The 17,747-nt window shown below is 34.6% G+C and overlaps 1 protein-coding gene across 1 annotated transcript in view; it reads left to right on the top strand.

The window, feature by feature from the left end:
- Window positions 1–11,924, top strand: part of LOC113072681 (receptor tyrosine-protein kinase erbB-4-like) — a 107,775-nt gene extending 95,851 nt beyond the window's left edge. The window contains exons 23-28 of the mRNA XM_026245653.1: window positions 112–187; window positions 1,763–1,909; window positions 4,266–4,363; window positions 4,481–4,651; window positions 5,775–6,075; window positions 8,696–11,924. Coding sequence (XP_026101438.1) covers window positions 112–187; window positions 1,763–1,909; window positions 4,266–4,363; window positions 4,481–4,651; window positions 5,775–6,075; window positions 8,696–9,522 — 1,620 coding nt within the window. The 3' untranslated portion in view covers window positions 9,523–11,924. The remainder of the gene's footprint in view (window positions 1–111; window positions 188–1,762; window positions 1,910–4,265; window positions 4,364–4,480; window positions 4,652–5,774; window positions 6,076–8,695) is intronic.
- Window positions 11,925–17,747: the final 5,823 nt, after the last annotated feature.

Here is a 17,747-nt window from a genome sequence, read left to right as displayed (position 1 = left end):
ATTGCAAATTGTACTGTTCTGATTTGAATTTCACAAATGTATGTTTTAATTATATGTGATTGCATTACTCCATTTATTATTACATCCTGATGATAATTCTCTCTTATGCAGATGCCCATCAAGTGGATGGCCCTGGAGTGCATTCATTACAGGAAGTTCACACATCAGAGTGATGTATGGAGTTATGGTGAGTAAAACACTTTTACAGTGTCCTAGTTTTACTTAAATCAGTTAGTAGTATAGTATACTTTAAAAGCAATCCTTTACTATTCAATGATAAGAACTTATTTGTAAGTCAAAGCTACTCTTAGCATAGGAGAGTCAACTTATACATATTTAGGCTCTAAATTGAACTGGGAATATTTATTTTTAAATACAGAATATATTTGGGGCTCAAGTTTTTATTTTTTTAAATTTTTTTTTAAAGAAATTAATACTTTTAATCAGCAGAAATGCATTATTTGATCAAAAATGACAGTGATCTAAAATAGTAAACAACACAACTGTTTCCAGCATTGATATTAAGTAGAAATGTTTCTTGAGCAGGAATTCAGCACATTAGAGTGATTTCTGGCGAATCATATGATACTGAAGACTGGTGATGCTCAAAATTCAGCTTTGAAATAGAGGAATAAATTACTTTTTAACATATAACAGTTATTTTAAATTGTAAAATATTTTTTTGATCAATAAACGCAGCCTTGATGCATAACATCTATTAAAAAAAATATAATGACCACAAACTTTAAAGTTCTACTGGTATTGGTGTCTGTATATGATATAATATATTGATTTAATGGTGTTTTTAAATTGTGTATTCTGATGCAGTTACATTTTAAAATGACAAATTTTATTTGTAACATATTCTCTACATTGTTTAATATTTGACAAAGCAATATTGTTTAATCATTTGTTATATATTATTATAATATATATATATATATATATATATAACAAAAAGATGTGAAAGAGCCCAATTCAGTACTCGTGTTGTTTTGGTGTTCAGGGCTCATGCAGAGAAAGGTGCTGACAAATTCATACAAAATATGTCAAAATATCCACCTTGGAAATTATGCTCGAAAAAACTGTTAGTTATTTCTTAAGTGAAAGTAAACAGTTGAGGGAAAAAAATGGGATGCGTTCAACGTCTCTTAAAGTGACCGCGCCTCATTTAGCTACTAGATGCTGTAATGTTAATCCAAGAAAATCACTCACTGCTGTTGACTGAATTACTTTGTAGTTTTAACAGTCAAACCAAATATTATTCAGACACCAGATATATTTTTTGATACATATAACAAAACTGTAATAATGTGAGAAATGTTGAAGGTGTCTGAATAAATGTAGGTTTGTTTGTATGTTTCATTTTTACATTGAAGACTAGCCAGTGCTATTTTACATTTAATTATTTGGTTTCTGTACCTTGACACCTACAAACTTGATAAAAACTTAAACATTGTGTAAATGGCACAAATAAATAAAAATAAACGAACATATACATTAAACAATTTCAAACAGGGCCCACTTTTTCAAGCACTTTGTAATGCATTTTGGAAACAGGAGATGAGCCCCTTTCTAATGCACCACCTAGCTTGGAATATGTTGGAACATTCGAATGAGCTATTTTAATCTAAATTAATTTCAAGATCACAGTGAGATTATATATATATATATATATATCCTTTTATTTGTATTTTCATTTATTTATTTTACTCAAATCTGTCTGTATACCGAATATGGTGTGTTGACTATTGTCATTCAGGGGTGACTATCTGGGAGCTGATGACTTTTGGAGGAAAGCCCTATGATGGGATTCCCACACGTGAGATTCCAGACATCTTGGAGAAGGGCGAACGTTTGCCCCAGCCACCCATCTGCACCATAGATGTCTATATGGTGATGGTGAAATGTGAGTGTCATGTAGAATCCTGAATGTGATCAGTAGCTCAAATTCTACAGAAAGGTACTAGCACAGATACAGTTCAGTGATGGAACATCATGGAGGTGTGGTTTTTGAAATACACTGTAAGTTACAATAAATGATCATTTTTATACTAAAAACGTGATATTTTATTTAGCAAGATACATGCAGTCACATGGATTTTAGCCCATCCGCTCTCCATGTTTAGCCAGACAGTCTTGTGGACTGTGGAAATAAGCAGCTGGGTGAGCGGTGGGGTTTCTCAGCCAGTTCAATCAAATAAACACAAAGAGATGAAATGAGACACAGACTGAACCCATTAATTCTAATTACATTTTGACTGTAAGCTGTTGTTTGTGATTCTACTCGCTGTGACATCTGTAGCCCCACGGACAATGAAATGCGAAATATTGATGGAGATGAAACGTGGTGTGATTGCGTGAGTAATTGCTGCTCATTTGGATAATGTGTTTGAGTGTGAGAACTGAAAGGAAATTAATTGGGAGGAAATAAGGAGCAGGCTGCTGCAAGGTGAGGGCATGTTACTTCCTGTCAGAGATATAATGGAACTGTAAGAAGTTCAGTAATGTGGGTTAATGTGGAAAGAAAAACAGCTCAATAAGATGCAAATGAGTCTGTCTATCTATCTACAGTGCCCTCCACTAATATCAGCACCCTTGATAAAGGTGGCTGTGAAAATATGAGAAAAGGGGGATGTGAAAGTAAATCTGCATCATTTATCTTATGATCTTTCATTCAGAAAGTAAAACAACTGAAAGTGTAACTCAAATTATAACAATAATGTTTTTCTCCTATGCATATAGGCCAACAGTTATTGGCAAACCTAGAAATTATTATGAGAAAAATTAGGGCAGGGACTCGATTAAAAAAATAATCTAATTAATTAGAGGCTTTGTAATTAATTAATCAAAATGAATCACATTTTAATCGCAGATAAATATTTGACATGAGAACAGATCCAAGTAATTTTTTTTCACATGGATTTATAGTATACCATTGAATAATGACTGAATACATAAGCTTAAGCAACAAAATATTGTTTATTTTTGTTCAACCAAGTCTAGCAGACCAGTGCAATTTTTGCCATGAAGTGTAGCAATAGCATATTTAGAAACAATTTAAAAAATAGTACATTTCAGAAATTCAGGAAGCTCATAGGTGCTGGAACCTTCTGTAAAGTGTTTTTTTTTTAAGTAAAACACAATACTGTCAATTACATTCAGAACATTGGAAACACTGACTATTAGAAAACATCTCTCTGTTGCTTCAGAGGCCATAACATACTAAGTCCAACTCTCAATAACCTTGGCCAAAACAATAAAGAGTTTAACATAAACTGTTGCACCAACAAAATAATACATAGTTCAACATAAAGTGTAAAGTCCACGCTAGCTGCTATATGTTTTGCGTTGAGGTCACTGATCTATATATATAACTGGATCGCTCATCGCGTTTTAAACTGCCAACAGGTAGTGAAGCCACCGGAAGATCCGCCATCTTACTTCAGTGCTTCAGTATAATCGGTCCGCCGAAACTCATCCAGTGAGAAACGTTCCGCGATGCAAAAATAAGTTATAAAAAAAGCGGGAATTTTTTTTTCTGTAATTAATTAATCTTAGTTAACGCGTTATTTTTTGTGTAATTAATTAATCTCAATTAACGTCCCGGCCCAAAGAAAAATATTTCTGAAGCATATTGTCTTTCAAATGGCTGGCTGGCTTCTATGGTATGATGAAGAAAATAAATAAAAATAAATAAAAAGGTTTTTGGCAACAAACCCACAAGATAATTTCAAATAGGGTTAAAAAGTACCCCATACCCATGGTGAAATAAATGGCTGGATTTGTACGGGCCTATTTTTCTGCTGGAGGTCCTGGACATCTTGTTCAGATACATGGCATCCTGAATTTAATCAAATACCAACAGATAAAAAATCTAAACCTGACTGTCTCTTTTAAAATATCTTATAATGGGCCAATGGTTGGATCTTCCATCGGGAAAATGATCCAAAGCAAACATCAAAATCAACACAAACGTGTATCTGAGGATAAAATGAAGCTTCTGCCATGGTCATCCCAGTTCCCTGACCTCAACCCTATAAAAGTGGGGTGAGTGAGTGAGGTGAACTGAAGACAAAAAAAAAAAAAAGCACCAACATGTAGCTGGGAATCTGAAGAGCCTAGAGAGATTCCGTATGAGGAATCTATCTCTCAGTCAGTCAAAATAAAATTTAATTTGAGTAACTACATTGCAGTGTCTTTAAAAACTGTGTAATTGATAAATTGAAGTTACTACTGGCATTTCTTACTGTCTTCGCCTCTAGGCTGGATGATTGATGCTGACAGTCGGCCTCGTTTTAAAGAACTTGCTGCAGAGTTCAGCCGCATGGCACGAGACCCTCAGAGATACCTCGTCATACAGGTGAGAATACAACTATTTTGGTATTGTGTCTCACCTTGAAAATCAATACTTTTGTCCTACACCACCCGTGAAACTCAAGGTGATTGCAGAGAGTGATGGTGTCGTTTCTGCTTTCAGGGGGATGACCGCATGAAACTGCCCAGCCCCAACCACAGTAAATTCTTCCAGAATATTCTGGACGAGGAGGAGCTGGATGACCTGATGGACGCTGAGGAGTACTTGGTTCCTCAGACCTTTAATATCACTACCTCTTCACACACATCAAGACCACCAATGGATACCAGTAAGGTAAGAATAGCTCTTTGCTTTGTTTACAATTTATTTTATTTTTTTTCATGACCTGATAAAATGTATACCTTGATTGAAGTGCAAGTAAAATATAATTAAGTGAATAAATAAATAAAAATGTTTAAAGGTAAAGCCTTTTAATATTTTTGTTTTTCACTGCACGAACCAATGGCAATGCAGTTACATTTCGTAATTGAAAAGCTTCAGTATTTGGAGAAAAAGGAGTTTTCCCCAAAACGTCTAAGCAGACGCAGTACAAGTGAAAGATCGATAGGGAACCCCTGTTATTTGACAAACTACTTGTGATTATGCTGTTAATTTTCATTTTTCTTTGTTTTAATATATCTAAATGTTTGTGTTTGTTTGCATTTTTTTTTTTTTACATCAATAACACATTAAATATAGAACTATGCAAGCTTGTCCCCAAAGACACTGCTTATATACAGACAACTAGCCGACTCACACTCAGCCCTGCAAGACTATGCTGCTTCACCAGCTCGATTTGACTTGAGAACAGCAGGACTATGGTGGTTCATCAGCTAGACCAGCACAAACCAGCCTGGACCAGCATGATATTCACTGTAACTGAAGTTCATACTGGTCCAAGACTGGAGTTGTGTGAATTATTGTGAAGCTTTTGTCAGTAGTTTGGAATCTTATTCTGATGGCACCCATTGACTGCAGAGGATCCATTAGTGAGATAATGATGTAATGCTAAATTTCTCTAAATCTATATCAAAGACGAAACAAACTCTGAGGCTGAGTAAATTTTCTGCAAATCTTAATTGAGCTATTCCTTGAATAAAAATGGTTACTTAATCATTCAGGGAAAATAATTTTGGCTTCCATTACTCTCATACTAACAAGCCAAACCTTGATACCCTTATTTTGGAAGTACTAACTAATTTTGCAATTGTTTTCCCCTGAAACACATATTTCCACATGCACTAAGACAGCCTGTCCTATCTATTCTGGTTTTAGTACACAATTTTGTTTTCTAGCAGTGACACTCCCTACAATTTTCAACCGCCTTTTATTTGTAATTGAAAAGTATAATTATAAGACTTGGATTTAGACACCTAAGGTGGATGATTCATCCAAACTTTTTTGTTTCCCTATATAGACACAATTGAGGTGTCATGAGAGAGTTTTTAGCCCAGAAGACAGGATGGGGGCTTGTTCCCGTGAAACTTCTGGATCAGTGAGTGGCATATTCCTCCCTGGTAGCACACAAGGTATGGGTCTTGACACCCTTGAGGAACAACAGTGTAATGGGAGTTTGAAGAAACAGCCCGTGTCCAGCTCAGGAGACGACTGCGATGGCCAACGCTATAGCGCTGACCCAACTGTCTTTCTCGGAGATAGGAATCCAAAGACCACTGATGGAGATGGGTACATGAGCCCTATGAACAAGTCATCCTCAGGTAAAAAAAAAAAAAAAAAAAAGTCTTTTAAATGTCTTTTTGAGGAATTGCATTCAACTTGACTCAAAAATATGAGTTGCTTCTGGGTATACATGAATTATTTTGTTGTAAATCACCTCTGAAAGACTTATTACACATTCTTTGGTCGATAATATCGCAGTCATTTAATTTCAAACTCAGACAGTTTAAAACAAAAGGGTGTCTGGAGTAAAACATTAACCCAGTGTGGTGGGTTGAGTAGGTTGCAAAATCAATAGATTCTGAGTTCCTCCGTTACAAATTTTGTCAGCAGTTAATGGTCTCATCCTTCACCTCAAAGGCCTTAAACTAAAGAGTGCCAATGAATTGTGGGTGGTTAACTACAAGTGGGCTACTCACAGTTTTTTTATGGTTTTTATGCTAGTATCAGTAGTTAAACTACTGGCAGGAGGCTTTATGTCACTAGCACAAACAGTGGTAGCAAAACTATAGCTGAAGCCATTTAATTACAGTGTATAACTATTCAAAAGTTTGAGGTCAGTAAAATGTGGTTAATGTTTTTTAAAAAAAAACTTTTTTTTCTTTTTATCATTACCAATTGCATTCATTTGATTTTAAAATACAGTAATAAAAAAAATAAAAAAAAAATTTTTTAAATGTAATTTATTCCTGTGGTGGTAAAGCTGAATTTTTAGCAGCCTTTACTCCAGTTTTCATTTTCACATGATTGTTCAGAAATCTCAAGATTATTTCTATCAATTTTGAAAACATCAAACTGTGCTGCTTAATGTTTATGAAAACCATGATATCTTCAGGATCTTTGATGAATAGAAAGTAGAAAAGAACAGTATTTACTTAAGAGAAATCTTTGCAACAGTCTATAAGTATTTTGATCAATTTAATAAATCCTTGCTAAATAAAATTATACATGTATTATTAGCTTAATATGTAGTTTAATTGAAATGCTCTGTCTGAAGAAGTACACTTATTAACAAACTTATTATTGTTACTCTATTAACAGATTTATTATTGCCTTAGACTGCAGATTTGAAACACTTATTAATCAATATAATGTGACAAAAACTAAAATGTAGCTTGCTATCATGCTGCACTGCTATTTGAGTAAACAAAAATCTTACTGGTAATGCTACAATGTATTAAAAACAGCTATTACCTTAATGAAAATTGTAGCTGAGTAGTGTTGCTACTTTTGGTGACCATATTTACATAATTTTCAATCAAGTTTCAAGTTAATTTTGGGCCTTTATTCTGAAGATGTTCACATGAATATTCCTGTGCACATGTAATCAGACTATTCAGAATAAACTAAGACTGAAGTTCTCAACTAGAGATGTGTATGCTCATTTAATATGCGAACAGTAATGTTCATTCATTTCCTGAAAAAAGTGATGTAAATGTGATGTTAAATGTAGGTCAGGAGATGCGTACAAATGTAGGCCACAATGTTTCTTTCTTCTCTCCAAAAATGCATGTCTTGGATAGTTATGTATATGTCTAATATAACTAAGAATTATAATGTTTGTAAATGCACTGATCCATGAGTGCTCAATTAAAGATGATTTATGTTGAATAAGTTAAGATAAGCTTAACATTTCAAACATTTCTAAAGTCATTTTTGATTGTTAGTATTGGTTAAATTGGACCATATACAGTAAGTTCATGAGCACAGTGGAGCTGTCAATCAATAAATGGGAAAACAAAGTAACTGACATTACTTATTTGAAAAAGTAACTCTCATATTTTCTCGTAAATTAAAAAGTAATGCATTACTTTACTAGTTACTTATAATGTTACTTGTGATTTGTTATCCCTAAAATTGTTATTTTTAACAAACTATTTAAAAATGTGATTAATTTAAATAACACTGACATAAAATATAAACATTAGATGGAAAAGCCTACACTTTAACTTAGAAATTATAGATAGATACTACAGCAGTAGATGTAGTGGGCTAATATGTCTTATTTTTCAGTGTTACAATTGTAACACTCTGACTTCTTGCATTTAATTTAATATTATAGTCTTGTCCTTATTAGTGAAAATATATCAATTGTGTTATTAGTTAGTGCACCTATATGTGACCCTATAAGTGTCAATTTTTTGAAATTCTGAAATAAGCTTTCCATTGATGTATCGTGGTTTGGTAGGATAGGACAATATTTGGCCGATATACAACTATGTGAGAATCTGGAATTTGAGGGTGCAAAAAAAAAAAAAAAAAACATATACATACATATATATATATATATATATATATATATATATATATATATATATATATATATATATATATATATATATACTGAGAAAATTGTCTTTAAAGTTCTCCAAATGAATTATTAACAATGCATATTACTAATGAGAAATTATGTTTTGATATATTTACGGTAGGAAACTTAAAGACTGGTTTTGTGGTCCAGGGTCACATATTTTTTTCTTGGATCACAAGATGACTAGTGCATTTTAAGTAGTCCGTGAGTTATGAAGGTAAATGTAATGACATGAACAAAATAAAAAATAAAAATACAAGTCTCCCCTACTACAATTATTAGTGACAAATATTCTGTATACAGTATAGAGCTTTTGTCATTCTATTTTCAATTTTCTTTTGTGTCTATAGACCATCTTAGTCCTGTTGAGGAGAATCCTTTTGTAAACCAACGGAAAAATGAAAATATTAATGCACTGGACAACCCGGGTTACCACAGCACCCCTGATAGGAAACCCAATGGAGAAGATGAGTATATCAACGAACCCCTTTACCTAAACACATACAATAACATTAGTGGTACAAACCCACTGCGGATGACAACAGCAGCCAACACCGCAAGTAGCCACGTTATCCTCTCAACACAAACTGGGAAAGCCCACCACCATGGCCAGGGAACACATGTTCATTTCGCCGTTCCACCTGTTCAACCCCCCCAAACCAGATCGATGAGCCAAAATGGCCAGCATTCCCAGTCGCAACATGGTGCTGAATCCAATTCCTCTAGCATGTCTGGCAATCCCTCCTTGTTAACCCAAATCTCCCTTGTCAGCCAACAGATCCAACCTTGTCTTGCAAGTCAGTCTGGCTCTTCAACCCATTTGGCTCAAGCAGTAAAATCTGCAGTCACTAGTAAAAGTATATCCGGCCTTCCCGGCCACCTTGTCTATCCAGGTAACATGCTTCAAGCAGGTCATACTGGGACTGTAATGGTCGACAGGAAGTCACAGAAGAACTTTGATTATCCTGACTACTGGCAGCATAGTCTACCACCCAAAGTGACTCAGCCAAACCCTCAAGACCCAACGCAAGTGTGCAAAAGCAAACCTCTCTACAGCCACAGCATCCGAAGTCGCATCGCCGTGGCTGACAGCCCTGAGTATCTTTCTGAGTTTAACAAGAGACCGGGAACAGTTCTGCCGCCTCCACCGTACCGGCATAGGAATACGGTAGTGTAACAACGCAGTTCTAGAGAGCCAGATTCTCCTACCAGCACAGTACTTCAGGAATTAAGGATGGAGACTTATTGGATGTTAAAGAAAACTGATCAACCAAAGTGCCTCTGGACTATTCCGAAATCTATTCCATCTTTTCTATTCCAATAAATAAGAATGTAACCAGATATACACCAGATAATTTAACCAAAAAATGAACATCCTGTCACCATCTATTCTGTCATGTCGCTCCAAACATACTTATGTTCAATCCCAAATTAGGATATTTTTAATGAAAACTGAGTGTTTTGTTTTCCTTCCACTGAAAGTCCCAAAAAAAAAAAAAAAAAAAAATAGTTACAGCCAAATGTATTACTTTTTCTTACTTTCCTAAAGACAACACTTTACATTCCTAACAAGTAAAATTATTATTATAAACACCATATACATTCTGTTTAATTTAGTTTACTTACTTTAAATAAAGATATCTTCAGAAGACATTTATTGTAATGTCTCTTTAAAATATGCACAGAAACACAGAAGAAAATATTAAAATCCACAAACATTTCTGCAGTCAGTAAAGCTAGCTAATATGTATTCTGCACATTGACACATTGATGTACTATCTAGGCTAAATAGTTTATTTTGTATCTTTGGGGATAGTTATTTGCTTTTAGCCAAACCAGAACTGGAAACCATCGATTAGGTCCAATATAAAAATACAAACACAGTAATTTCACTTTTCCAGTGTACACCAGTGTTACACTCTGGCATTTAAAAATGTTCATTTAGACATCATAAAATGTGCTTGCTTGACTAATGAGGTTCGTTGAGCTTCTATTTGTCACATTTGATGTGCTGTATTTATGTGCATTGACCTCTGTTTATATGTGAATAAAAGTCTAAATGAAACCATGTCATGAAGTATTTAAGTCTTTTCAGAAGAATTGGCTTAAACCACTCAATTCATTTGGATTTCTTTTTTACGATCTCTAAGTTTTGATGGAAATAACTTTCAATGGAGGGACAAAAATCTCTCAGGTTTCATTTAAAATATGTTAATATGTGATTTAAGAAGGTTTGGAAGGGCATGAGGGTGAGTGAATGATGAAAGAATTTTATTTTTGTGCAAACGGACTCTTTACTTCTCACCTGTGTCTCCTACAGTTAGGACATTCATCGTGAGATCGTGGGAATTGGTGTTCAACTTGACTAAAAGGGAAAACAATGGGGAAAACACTTGCTCTTGTACCTTTTTTTTTTTTTGGTAAAAGGCAATTTAGTTTATTATGGTTTATTTCCATAACTTCTTCACGTTGTTTAAACTTACCAGTTTCCCTCAGTTTTTTACTCGTATATAGAAAATATAAAATCTGATACAGGCAGAGAAAGAGCACACGGAGCAGCCATACAGCTTCTTGAGCAAACGGGAAATGAGTGCCTTCCTCAGTGTCACAAAAGAATCGGTGGACGTGCCAGTGGTGTGATGTGACCTGGAATCTTTAACTGCTGTAGATATAAGTGAAACCAATTTGAATATTTACTACTGAGCCACCCATGTTCAAATAGACTCACCCAGAGCCGGGAACAATGTATTGAACATGTTGTATTTAATTCATCTAGTAATGAACTTAATGTCAATATTGATATTCTGGAAGGCAATATTACAGGTGATGGAGGACACACTACTACTGGTCTCCAATGGAGAATTTTTCAGTGTACTCAGACAGAAAATACTTTTTTCTGAAATGTATCTTGCTCTCAGTGAGAGTGTGACTGTATTGTGGCCAGGGAGAAACTGTGCATATGTTTTAGAAACTGTAATGGACATTTGTCATTACTCATGTCAGTGTCATGGCAGATAAGTTTGGTCCTATATGTACCATGCTAAAACTATGTGACTGGTTTGCCTCTGATTGAACAGCTATGGGAGATGTATCTACATTTGTTGGGCTTTTCTGTTATATTTTTCTTTCCTTTTTTATTCTTTCTTTGTACTTTTGTTCGTTTTGGGGCTATTCCAAAAGATGCATCTCATCCCTGTTGTAATTCTATTTGATGGAATGACACAATAAAGGTCTTGTTTGAGATTTTGAACTTGTTCTTACATTTCTAGTGTCTGAGATGACTGAGATGATAAGGGTCTTTTGTTGTTGTATGGTACAAGCCCAAGCTTGTTCACTACACTTTTCAGGTATTATCCATCATATCTGAACTTGCTCTTACAAACAAGTAATGTGGTGCTATTGGATCTCGCCAACCTCCCTTTCTTTGCCAGCAAGTAAGATGTGTACTTTTGCTGCTTCAGCTACTCTGCAAAAGACAAAGAACTAGTTTTAAGGAGGTAGAGTATTTTAGCTAACTGATCTCTGTGCACGGAAACTTTATTCCAGGCAGAGGCAGTAAATGAATCAAACCATCAGCACATGGAGGTTTACCACAACCCAGACCATTCCCCTCAAAGTATAAATGCCTGTGGATGTTTCTCTTTTTCCTATGTATCCCAGCATTATAGAAATGCACCATACTATCTATACTTTCAATGAAAGTATCATAGCTCCAATGATTTCCTTGCTAAGAGAAACGCTATTGTTATTATTGTGCATATGCTGGGTTCAAGGTCTAAGAGCTCCATAACTCGTCTTGTTTTCCAGTAATGCATATTTTTTTGACAGTATCAGTTATTAAGACTTTCCTATCTCACTCATAACATTGTGATGATCTTCATGCGCCATACCGGCTTTGCTTCTTTGTCCTTTTAAATGTCTCCTTTTGTGTTGGTGACCTGTAATAAATGAGCATGTGTTTAAAAGTGGCAGCTGTGTGAAGTGATTAGGGAGAAAGGGAATTCCAGTGGAATGAGAAACACAGTAACACAGAACTGTAGAGCTTTTCCAGACCCTAGAGTGTGGCCTACCTAGACAGCATGATTATGCATTACATACATGCTCATGATGCATCAAAATTATAATAGCTAATTCTGAATGATAATTTAAATGGTAACTTATTGAGGACTGCAGCAACGTTATGAACATTTTTATCCAAGACGGTTTATCCCATATACGCTTTTGATGCTCAGAAATATTCACGCAATCATGCTGCACGTATCAGAAGATCTGCACTCCGGCAGGTAAGTGCACACACTTACTGACATATATATATAAGTGAACCGCACTATTTCCCACCTCTTACAACTGAGCCAGGGACTGCTAAATGGAAAGATCACACTAATCAAACGAAATAGGCTTTGGGGGTCAAACGTGCTATATATATATATATAGCAGAACATTTTTTAAAAAAAAATTATTTTGTGTTCCATAGAAAAAAAAAAAACTGAAACATTGGTAGAAGGATGACATGAGAGATTGTTGACAGAATATTTGTTTTTTTGGTGAACAATGGTCCATTATTGCCTGCTTATCAGAGAATGTGAGTGATGTCTAAAAGATCCATGTAAAATATATGATAGTGCCAAATTAAATTATTAATATACAATTAAGTTATACATAAATAACCTAAACTTGATATAATGAAGTCACATTCAAGCTGTCGACCAGTGCTTTGGAGAACTTGTCTGTGTCCTCGCACATTCTCAAATGCAAAGACAGTTCTGCTCCCCTGTGTCCTCCTTTAGCACCCCCCACCATGATGAAACACTTTCCTCCTGGCAAGGTGAAACTGTGCTGAAGCTGTATTATTAATGAGAGACAGAGACTCTATCAGATCAGGCCATGAATTGTTTGAAGTAAGCTGTTTTCTTTTGTGTGTGTGTGAATATGTTGTCAGTGCTGCTTCTCCCTGGTGTGACATGGCCACAACGGCATTACCAAACCCAGCCAGACCAATTCATCAGATCTCTCTCTCTCTCTTTCTCTGTAGCCCCTTTCACACTGCGATTCCAGCAAATACACAGGTAATGTGTCCCGGCAATTGTTCCCGGGTCGGTAGATTATGCACTTTCACACTGCAAGTGATTACCCGGAATGTGTGCGTGCTTTCACACAAAACCCGTAAAGGTCCCGTTACGACACATGACCTCAGTACGTGACATAGTATACAAGTTGAAAACGTTAGGCACGTTATACTTTCATTTAAGCTGGCGAACGATCTCAGCATCAGCGCAGAAAGTGATAAATTAACTCTGCTTCATTACAGTTTGCACATATTTTTTCCTCATGAACGTTGATCTTCCTTCAAAACATCTGGTAAAAGAGTCGCGCGATAACGTGCGTCATCACTACGACAAGGCATTAGATTGGGCTACTGAGTGAACCCAGTAATGATGAGCGATACCACATATTTTGTTTTCGATGCGATACCAATACTTTTAATGGCCAGTATCGTCGATATCGATACAATACTTCTAAACTGAACTTTATGAAATTTAGATTATGACATTTATTTAATTATCATCTTCATATTTGAAATGCATTTTAACATTCAATACACTTCAACTTAGTAGGTTATATTTTTGTTTATACATGGTTAAAATATGTTTACTGTAGTGGTAACCAAGGAAATCTACAAATACTATAGTTAAACTATGTTCATTGGCAGTCATTGGGGACTGCCAGTAATAGGCTGTTCCATGCATAAAATGCAACCGTATTATTAGGAGAGTGTATGATCTTTATTAACAATACAGAATAGAACATGAGCAATATTAACTTTTAACACTGAAATTTAAATAAATGTACTTCACAAACTAGGGTAAAATTTCAATAAGTTTATTGTGAAATAACTCAAACATATAGCTTTTTTTTCTGCATTGTTCTGGGCTGCCTTTTCCAAAAACAAATACTTTCTTATTATAGGCTAAACTCTTGGGAAACACTGCTCTATTTAAATGCACTGTCAGAAGTGAGTGAACGCTCTCTGTAATTGATTGATTCTGCCTTGTAACATTTGTGTGTGTACAGATGAGCAGGAAAATCCCTTCCACACAATTATTTGCTAACCTGTTAAATTTGTGCAATTGAGTTCATAATAAATTTTGTTTAATAAACAAAATCACTGGTAAATAAAAAAACACCTTAATATCTATATTTTTTATTTGAATATCAAAACTTTAGATACTTGCATCAGTATCGATATATCGATACTTCAGGATCCATTTGCCCATCCCTAGAACCCTGCAATATTCCGGTAATTTGACGGGTCCGACATGCAGTGTGAAAGGGGCTTGTTTGTGTGTGTGTTTGGTGGGGGGGGGGGGGGGATACTAGCAAGATAATACTACTCCTACTCTTATCAAAAAATATATAAAACACATTCAAGGTATTTTGCCTGACAACAACACCAGAACCACTCAGTAAAGATCTCAGTTCTTTCTAAGAGTTAAACTCAGACCCAAAAGTGTATCTAAATATATATTCTTCATCTTTGTAGTTTCAAATCTAATAATAATAATAATAATAATAATAATAATAATAATAATAATAATAATAATAATAATCTAACCATTAATATGTTTAATAATTATATAATTTTATTTTATAATATAAAAAATATATATATGTATCCACTCTCGCAGATCATTAAAACTTGATACAGTTCTAAGTGGTTTCCAAGGGTACTGAATGTAATTCTCATTTCTGTCTTCACTAATCAAATATTTGTGTCTTCTGATTAATGTATAGATCAACATCTACAGGTGCAGAAACTGATTTGAAGATGAAAAATAAAATAAGTAATGACACTCACTTCAACACTATGCTGAGAGGTGAATAATATGTAAAGCCAGCTAACCTAAACATTTTATTTGTTAATTTGACATTATAATACTTCAATTTTGTCTTATCTAAAGACATGTATATGATTGGGATATATAACACAATGCAATCAATGCTACTTGTATCAACCAGTCTTGATAAGTCATAAAGAACAGGGATTGGTGAAGGGCTAGAGAAGAACAGAGAGACTTCTTTATGGTTCTTGTCACCAATTATTCCTATACTGAGTTTTTTACACTGTTAATGAGTTGGATTTAAAATTTCAAAAATTAAGTTGTACGTTTGAAGGAGTATTTTTGTTCCAAAAATACTCCTTCCGGTTTGTCACAAGTTTCTGAAAGTTTTTTTTGAGTATGGGTCTGTGTGACGTTAGATGGTGCGGAATTTCCTTATATGGGTCCTAAGGGCACTTCTCCCGGAAGAGCGCGACTGTGCCCGTAGACCAGAGCAGAGACATTCACTGAGCATATCGTTTATTACTTAAGGATACTGCAGTCCCAACGAAAAAGGGTCACGATCGTGAGTTGGAACCGCAGGCGGTGAGTAAAACTGCTTCAAATATCTCTGTGTTGTTAACTTCGCTATCGGCGCGTAAGCATATCAAGTAAACAACATGCGATGTATGGTGTGTGTGTATTTAAATACATGTGTTTACCTGGCCACATAATGCATTTCAAGACTTAACTATAACTGGTTCTATTTCTTGGCAGCAAATGTTTTCCGCCTCAGTTGACATCAAACTGCACTTCCCACATGTAAACCTTTAAAAGAATAAAATAAAAAAAAGTTGAACTTTGTCATTTTCCAAAACCGCTAAGCAAATATAAACAGTTCCAATAACTTACATATCACATAGAGACTTCCTGCTGTAGTCGTTGCTGCTGCTGCTCTTGTTCAATTTCAGCCTCGGGATCTGATTCTGGATCATAAATGTACGGCTGAATCTGACTGTTAGCCATGGTTTGTTTTGGATGATGGTTTTTTCCTCACGGTAATGTCATGTTTTTTTTATTTATTTTTTTCAAACACATCAAACTGCCTAATACATTTTACTCTGAACTAATTTTTATTTTATTTTATTTTTATCATTGATTATTATTAATACTAAATATACACTACTGTCCAAAAATTGGGGTTAATATGTTTTTTATTTTTTTTTATTTTTTTATTTTTAGAAATAAAATTGTAATATAATTATTTTATTCAGCAAGGACAAAAGTCAATTAATCAAAACTGACAGTGAAGACATTTATAATTTTACAAAATATCTCTATTTCAAATAAATGTTGTTCTTTGGAACTTTCTGTTCATCAATCCTGAAAATAAGAATACAAATTATCAACAAAAGTATTAAAGGTACAATTTGTAAGATATTTTCAGTAAAATATCCAAAAACCACTAGGCTAGTGTTATATATTTTGTCCAGCTGATTACTAACAATATCTCTAATGCTTTCAACTACTTCTAAATCATGAGAAAATTCCCATTCTAAACAGTGACATTGAGCAGTGCAGTCGCCTGTCAATGACGATAATTACCCTTTGTGACCGCCTTTACTGACATAGAAACAACATGACAACAATGTTGTGGACAAATGCGGAAGTAGCTTCACGACAAGCTTCAACTAGAAAGAGATGCCAATCTCACTTAAGTTTTACTCAACAGGTGAGTTGTTTTGATTCATATCTTTACAGAAAACGTATGCTATTATAACGATCAACAAGACTAGTATTATGGGGCATACACGCCAAACGTGGGGCATCGCGTTTCTAGACCCGCGCGAAGATGTGTCTGATCCATAGTCTGATCGCATCTTTGCATTCACTTTGTATGTAATCTACTCGCGCATTGTTGAACTCGCGTTATATCCATGAATTATCTTTCCGTCTGATTGATGGCCGTCAGCAATTGGGTAGAAACAAATCCCATCATTCAACGCTCCTTCTTAGCGTCATCTAACCCCGCGATTGTTATTGTTTTGGTAATGTACCCTCTAGTGGCAGGTCCTACAACCTGTACCTTTAAGTTTCCAGCAATGATAATAATTAAATTAGCATATTTGAATGATCTCTGAAGGATCATTTGACAATTAAGTTATGACATCACATAAAAAATTTAGAAGAAAAAAAAATAGTTATTTTAAAATTTTTATAATTTTAAATGTGGCTAATGTGGCTCTTAACTCAAAATTGCCATTAGCAGGTAAAATACGGCAAGTGCAAATAGTAAAACAGCTAACCATGTAACTGCTTGTGATGGAGTAGGATGCATAAAATTATTTTTTTGGTTTGAAAAATTAGGGATATGTATATACACTGTAAGAATAGAAATGACAGGTGAAAAAAGTTGCATTGGCTAGTCTTTAATTTCAACAACAACAACAACAATGACAACAGATTTGATTTAATTATATAATTATGTTATTAAAATATAGAACATAATGGCTTTATGTGAACATAGACCTTAACAAATTGATATATTTCAAAATGAATATGTATATTCATACATAAAAGGTTA

This window comes from Carassius auratus, unplaced genomic scaffold (assembly GCF_003368295.1).
Source record: "Carassius auratus strain Wakin unplaced genomic scaffold, ASM336829v1 scaf_tig00009860, whole genome shotgun sequence".
In the NCBI taxonomy this organism is placed as follows: Eukaryota; Metazoa; Chordata; class Actinopteri; order Cypriniformes; family Cyprinidae; genus Carassius; species Carassius auratus.
Note: the sequence above shows the minus strand (reverse complement) of the source record. Positions and strands in the feature narration are given on the sequence as shown.